This window comes from Antrostomus carolinensis, unplaced genomic scaffold (genome assembly GCF_000700745.2).
Source record: "Antrostomus carolinensis isolate BGI_N321 unplaced genomic scaffold, ASM70074v2 scaffold6360, whole genome shotgun sequence".
Lineage (NCBI taxonomy): Eukaryota > Metazoa > Chordata > Aves > Caprimulgiformes > Caprimulgidae > Antrostomus > Antrostomus carolinensis.
In genome coordinates, this window is record NW_010286371.1 from 115,847 (window position 1) to 123,152 (window position 7,306).

Consider the following 7,306-nt stretch of genomic DNA (forward strand, 5'->3'; position numbering starts at 1 on the left):
AAGAAAAGTTCTCCCAAGGGTATGAAACGTTCTTTTTTGTGCTATGCTGTGTGCAGTGGAAATCAACATCCAGGCTAGTAGAAGAGCAGTGTGGATGTAATTCATTCAAATAACCAATGTATTACTTCATATCAAAGAACTCTGACAAAACTGAGATTTGAACTCAGAGGGTAGAAGGCAAAAGACATAAAGCAGCATACAATCCAAACCTGGTAACTGTGGCAGTTAAACATACATTGCCATGTTAGCCCTGATAAGCTAATACTTATCATTCCATAAACTTGCAGGCAGTTTACATTAACACGTTTTCCTTTGTTAAGATTACATTGAAGTTTAAACATTAAAAACTTCACTGGTGGTGAAATTCTTATCTTCCAGACCACTGGCTTTAGCCTCAGACTGCTGCTCAAGCTTCTCCACCATCTCTTTCAAGTGCTCTTCGTCTTTGAAAAAATACACGTACAAGTTTCTTTCCATCTGATGCAGCTTATTTGACTCTATAAAGTTTCTCTTTGACTTCACATCAGCAATCAGATCCATAAGGAGTTGATTTAGTTTATTTAAATCAAATTCTAGTTGATGAAACTGCTCAGTAAGTTCCTAACAAAAAAATACAAGACAAAAAATTATTACTTTTATATTATTAATACACTAGTTGAACTAGAAACACAAGTTTTTTGCTTTTGGAAGCCACTTTTGTTTTTAAGTGAAAAGTCATCACAAAAAATAGAAACACAGGTGATAAGGGATTCCATTCAATTGATGTAACTTTTGAGCTCCATGTAACAGTACTCACATCAGGTTATGAAAATGTAACCTCATTTACTTGTTTACTAAACCAGATTAGTTAAAACCATAAGAATCTGGCCCTCAACTAGATAGATGGTTAAATGACATTTTCAATCAGTTACGAGTCTTCATAGCTAGTCAAATCTTAAAAAGGAATAAAAAAAACCCCATCACACAACAAAAAAGCCAATTCAATTTTAAAATTAAATTAATTACCAGCTACAATTTTCCCCACTGTCATTCTTATGATAGTCCAGTGTAAGTAGGCTAGTCATCTGCTTGCACATTATTTCCTTACTAAAGGAACTACTTTTCTTGAGAAACAGTATCAATAGAAAGAGATGCCACTACATTTTAAGAGGTAACTCGAATGAATAGAAAAGTATTTGATTGATTTAATAATGTGTATTCCCTAAATATATATTGTCCCAATTACAAAGTTTCAGATTTAATAAAAACTATATGTTGCAAATTCACTTGACAGATAGAAGTGTCAAATATATTTTCATTTATTTAACCAAGGAAGTATTATGTAACAGAGGACTTCCCTCAATCCATTTTTGAGATATCTATAATTGTTTAAAAACTATAACAAGCTGCATATAACAATCTCTATTCCATATAAAAGAGGCTCTAAATCCAACCCCTGGGAGCTCTGAAGCAAACTGCCCTACTACAACTGTCCTTCAAAATTCTGACATTCTTATTCTATCCAAATGAGCCACCCATGGCCAGGCTTTTTAAGTACTATTCAGCTGTTACAGGTAACAAGGGGAAAAAAGCCCATCTGAAATAAAGAGAAATCTAAATCAGTTTTCCAGTGACACCATATCCAGATGACATATTCCCCACACCATAAACTTACTAGTAATACATGACTGTATATGCCTTTGAAAGAAATTGAAAGTTAGATACAACAATTCACTCAGAAACAAAGACAATATTACCTGTCAACATTTACAAAATCCAGTGTTTGGCAAGAACTATGTAAATACTGGGCGCAACATCATCATGCTAATAAATTTGCTGCTGACATATGGGAGCCAGTTTGTGTGTCTGCAGCCTTTGTACTACATCATTCTCAGGAAAAGAACATGATGCACATTAATGTAAAAATTTTAATAACTAGAGAAGGGCTCACCCGACTACTGAGTTGTATCTGATTTCCTCCGTGATACAGAGCATCATGAAGTGTATCCACATCGCTTTTTAGCTTGGACGAAAGGAGAGACTGTTCCTGAGTAGACGCTTCTAGCTGCTCTTGTACCGTAGCACAGTCCTGCTTTAACTTCTGAGCCATCTGCTCCAGGCTTTCATATGTTTTAAACAATTGTGGTTTTTTATTTTCTCCTTCCAGAAGCTGATATAGCCTGTAACAAATGAAGTTACACACACAAGTATTTTTAAGTTTCCTAAGCACTCCTGTCATTGTTAGTCAAGAGAAGATGTTCATGTTGAGAAGTCAGAAGACTAGTAAAGGACAGTACTGCTCAGGATACCCTAACTGCACTGCTGTGTCTCCCACTGACCATATCTATATATAGCTAGTATGTGATTAATAGGACTCAAAAACATTTCGGTATTAAATTAACAAAATTAACAGCAATGAAATACCAAAGTATCAGTTAGTAAGTACACAATGAATGCAAATAGAAGTTGACAATATGCCTTTGCCAACTATTTCCCAACACTTCAAGGATAGCAAAGATCCTTTACTTATTTATTTAAGTTCTGAAAACCAGCAGACTTCAATAGTCAAATATATATTTATAACATTTTCAAGCTTACTGGAGTATTTCCCATTTTCTATCTATGAAGAAACTGCTAAGAAATTCCCCAATTAGTTACGAGCCATGCAAAAAGACTGCAACCCCTGCTGTACCCTTACACTGCACCGGGAAGGGTCTAATACAATTACAGATAACTTTGCTTGGTTGCAACTACCACCTCTGCATATTAAAATCTCCAGGAGTCGAGCACCAATACAGACTCAGATTGGCTTTGGGAAGAGCAGGAGCTATACTTCAAAACTAACTGAGTTTCTTTCAAGTGACTCTGCTTACAAACTCTTCAGGGTTTTTAACTTTCAACTTCCCTTCACAACTGTAAACACTAACACATGCCTTTTTTTAAAAGAAAAGTTAAAAAGTAGCCAGGTAACATTCTGATTCAGTGATCTGGAGACTTAATAATAAACCTGAACAAAAATGCTGCAAGTTGCCAATACAAATGGACAGTGGGAGCAAAATTAATTCTGCTTAATTCTTGCAGTTATTCACTGTGCAAGACCATACTCAACTATCACTTAACAATTATTTTAAAACACTTAAAGCACCATTTTAAAGAAGAAGGAAAAGTCTGACATTAACACACCTATAATTATAAAATACACCTCATCAAAAGATTTGGAGTCTTCAAGTGACAGCAACACAGCACACATTCCTAATGTATCACCTGAGCTACAAGGAGACTTAATTACTTAGTGAAAAAACAGACTCCTACATGGGTGACAGGACACTGAAACCAGATGGCAAATCAAGCAGCAAAAATGAGCTAAACACACTTCAAATATTCAAGGAGTCATTCCTCTCCTCTACCACATGGGGGTTTGTGCAAGCTGAGCTGCTGAGCCCACGCCTACAATCTGGGAAGTCATTGTTATTAACAGCTCTCTACACCTATACTTCTAGAACAGCTTTGAAGAGGTCGTAGATCAGGACACCATGTAAGGCAGGTTTGGCTTTAAACATTCATTATATTCTGGATATTGCTTGGGAATGCTTCAGCAATATTAATAAGACTGATAATGGAACAGTGTTTCCTCAGGCACACCTGAAAAGAATTTCAAAAGATGAGCAAGAGGTAAACCTCATATCTTGAAGGCTTCAGTTCTGGAGAATTCAAAATACTAATTAGCTATAGCAAGTAACTAAGAACGTAGCATGAGAAAAGGCTTAGCTTGCCTAAGCCTTCATCTCCCCAACGTTATTTCAAAGTCAGTCAAAGCTCAATAATGACTATAATGCTTACCTGTAAGAGAAACCATCCTCTGAACTAATAGTGTTTCTCGGCTTTGCCTGTTGAGTTTGCTCAGTTATCACCTGTAGTCTCTGCTGCAACTCGTCACTGCTCTGTTTCAGAAACTCGACCAAATTCTCAAGTTGAGAGCAGATCTCCTTACGTTTCTTCAACTCAATTTCATAGGCCAGCTCAATGAGTTCAAACGATGCTTTCTGTCTCACCAAATGCCTACATATTTCATCTTGTCTTGAAGCACAATAATCCTGCTGAGCAATCTGGTGATCCAAGCATCCTTTCACCACTGGTGCGCTCAGAAGTCGTGCATTCTCTTTCAGAAGGGGAAGCAGCTCCTCATTGTTTATCTGAGTTATTTCTTGTTTAATTGTTGAAATTTCATCACTTAAACTAGATATTCTGGCATCAAGGTCTTCTTGTTTTCCAATATCCTGCATAAAGCAAAATATCTGTCATTGTCTTCACAGTTCACTCCAAGCCTCTTCCCTAGCACATTTTTTTTCAGTTCACACAAGATTCATGTACTTATCTGACATTAAAATCACAGCATCTTTTTGTATCTACAAAATTAAATGAAAAGTCCACAAGCAGTTTTACAGAACTTTACAACATAAGGTAAACACAGATTTAAAAAGTAGATACCAAATAAATGTATTTCGATAAATAGCAATTTCATTCCATTGCAGGGAAATGAAACAGTACATTGTGGAAAAAACAGAAGAGCTGTATTTTACTTAGCAGCCAGATTTCAAGCACATCTAACTGAAATATCACATGCACACATTTTTTTTATATTCAATAAGATCAACACTGCTATCAGAATTAATCTTTTTTGAATTTCTCTAAACAATCAATCCCTATATGCTAGTCATCTATAAATGAAAATATACAAACTGACATGATGCCTCAAGTCAGTCCATGACTGGCATAAGCTAATATTGTTCCTTCTGTTATCATTTCTTCACATTCTTAAATTCCAGTAGTCATAACTGTCTGTCACTAACTTGTTGAGAGATTACTGGGACTTCAACTACCCAATTAATTTATTTGGTATTTCAAACATGTCACCATAATGTCACCACATACAAGTACTTGAGTTCCAACAGGCAGTGAACTAAAACTTCTCAAGTTTACACTACGGAATATAAACAGGAATACATTTATCATATTAGCTTCTCAGTACCACGAAATTTCAACCAAAGTTAAGCTTCTCTTTGTTGTACAAAGAACTAAAAGCAAGTTATAATGTGAAATTTCAAAGTTAAACTAAACTGGAAAGATACTACTAAATTCAGCATTTGTGGAAAGTAGAATTAAAGGCAGTCTGCCATACCAAAGAATTTCTAACTACAGAAACTGGCGCTATTTCACAAGCGGAGTTTTGTGAGGAGGACTGAAATTTCATAAAATTGCAATTTTACCATGTAAAAATAGTTGAAATAACAAGAACTCAGCAATTCCTTTTACTAGATCCAGTTGAACACACGTGCCTGTTTAAAACTCCACTACCTTCTATCACCTTTTGTGGCTTACCTTGTTGCTTAAGGACTGCAGCATGCTCTCTGCACACTTTATAGCTGAATTCATGCTCTCCTCTTTAGCCTTCATCTGAATTAGCTGATGTTGAGCACAAATATACGCTGTCTGGAGCCTGGCCAACTCCTCAGTCGTTTCACAAACTTCATTGGTCTCATCACAAGTGGCTTGTTTGCCTATATCCACAAGCTGAAAGCTGTCTTCATGTGAATTTTCACTCTGTTCAGACGTACCTTGATAAAAATGCTCTTTTATGTATGAAGTAAATGCTGCAGTGCTTTGTTCTTCCTGAGACAAATACTTGTCCAAAGAAAGTTGGGAAAAAAACACTGGATATGCACCCGAGCCTTTGTCTGAATCTGAAGCAGTGAAGAAAGAGGCCAGTTTCTTAGCTGCATCTATAAGAGACAGCAGTTCATTGTTAAGCTTATTATTTTCTGCAGTAAACACTTGCAGTCCTTCTTTCAAATCTTTATGTGCCTCCTCCTCTTTGCTTTTTAATGTTTGTAACATATGGTTGTTTGCAGAAACCATCATTTGAAGCTTATTATGCCGATGAATTTGAAGTTTTTTTAACTTCTGAAGAGTTTGAAGCTCATCCTCTAATTTCTTCAGTTCTTCCTCCTCTTCCTCCTCCTCTTGGCTACTGTTTTTTAAATCCATGGGCTTCAAGGTTTTAAGGACTTCATCCAGTGCATTTCCTTCCAAAATGGGCTTACCAGACTCAAGAAGACTATCAAAATCTTGCAGTTCTTTCTGAGACACCACATGCTGCTCATTTACATTTCCACAAAACCACTCCAAAAAAGATTTGTCTTCTGAAGACTCAAACAGCCAGTCAAAATCTTCTCCATTAAGCTCATCAGCTTTTGGATATCCAATTTTCTTAAGAGTTTCCACAAAATCATTTCCACAGCTCATGATTAAAATTTTTTTTGTAAGCAGAAAACATCCAAATACATGGAAAAATCTGGGGTATTATTCCAGTTGTAATTTTTTTATCATTTTAAATGAATGTACAGTATTTCAATAAAAAGAGTCTGCACAGGAAAAAGGAAGTGTCAAATCTCACCAGAAAACTCAATGCTATTCTGGATTAGATTGGCTATTCAAAGACTAGAAATCAATTTTTATTTTAGGGATGTCTTAATATATTTTGTTAATCAAATTGGGATGCACATTTTTACATTCATTAAATCCCTGATCTTTGCAAACACTTATGTTTTTCCTTAATTCACATAAATTTACAACTAAAATATAATATTACCATTAATTTAAAAGCAGCAAGTGTAAATATTGAGTAATTCACTGACCTGCAAAAATTATTTACTTAAAATAGTTTTCCTCCCATTAAATAAAAAACTCCACCCACAATCATTTTAACTCTTCCAAAATGAGGGCTTTCAGCTTCTTCTAAAAACGAAACTACAGTGATGTTACACTGCACTTCAAGATCTTGCTTATGAAGATTTTTTTTTCACTTCAGCAGCAAGCAGAATCTTGTCTTCTAAACTTCAATTTTAAAGTTTCCTCTGAAAATGGAACAAGAAATCTTTTAACATAAAAATATATCAAACATAATAATGCAATTTTTTGATAAATTGTAAAAAAATAAAATGAAGATCAGCGTTTAACACTCTTGTGAAAGAATTCACAAGAAAAAGGAGTCTGCCGGTTTGCTGTTTCCCAGCAAACAAATCATTTTCTTTGGGATCCTAAAGTGAGTGCAAGACAGCAAAGAACAGGATAAATTATCAAGTCAGGAGGCCTGACTGTATTGTCTGCAATGCTCCGGTAATGTCTAGGGTTTTTTTTTTAATTTAATTTTACTTAATACTTTACTTCTAGAACACACATTGTACCAAAAACCCCCCAATTTTCCAGCCAGCCAGGAGAGCACACGTACTGAACAGGTAAATGTGTCCTTCTGAAAGTCTGCGTGTAT

The 7,306-nt window shown here is 35.5% G+C and overlaps 1 protein-coding gene across 1 annotated transcript; it reads right to left on the reverse strand.

Annotated features, from left to right (window-relative positions):
• Nucleotides 1-333: 333 nt before the first annotated feature.
• On the reverse strand, nucleotides 334-6,282 carry HAUS3 (HAUS augmin like complex subunit 3). The gene is made up of 4 exons (XM_010165581.1): nucleotides 5,359-6,282; nucleotides 3,820-4,256; nucleotides 1,931-2,159; nucleotides 334-600 (listed from the first exon to the last, which is right to left on the reverse strand). The coding sequence occupies exons 1-4, from the start codon at nucleotides 6,280-6,282 to the stop codon at nucleotides 334-336; spliced, it is 1,857 nt and encodes a 618-aa protein (XP_010163883.1).
• Nucleotides 6,283-7,306: the final 1,024 nt, after the last annotated feature.

Bases quoted from the DNA above. Each gene is read 5' to 3' on its own strand.
- HAUS3 (XM_010165581.1), bottom strand. From the start codon at position 6,282: ATGAGCTGTGGAAATGATTTTGTGGAAACTCTTAAGAAAATTGGATAT. The intron at 2,160-3,819 runs GTAAGCATTATA...CATTTGTTACAG, and splicing joins GAGGATGGTTTCTCTTACAG to GCTATATCAGCTTCTGGAAG. The intron at 601-1,930 runs GTGAGCCCTTCT...TTTTTTTGTTAG, and splicing joins AGATACAACTCAGTAGTCGG to GAACTTACTGAGCAGTTTCA.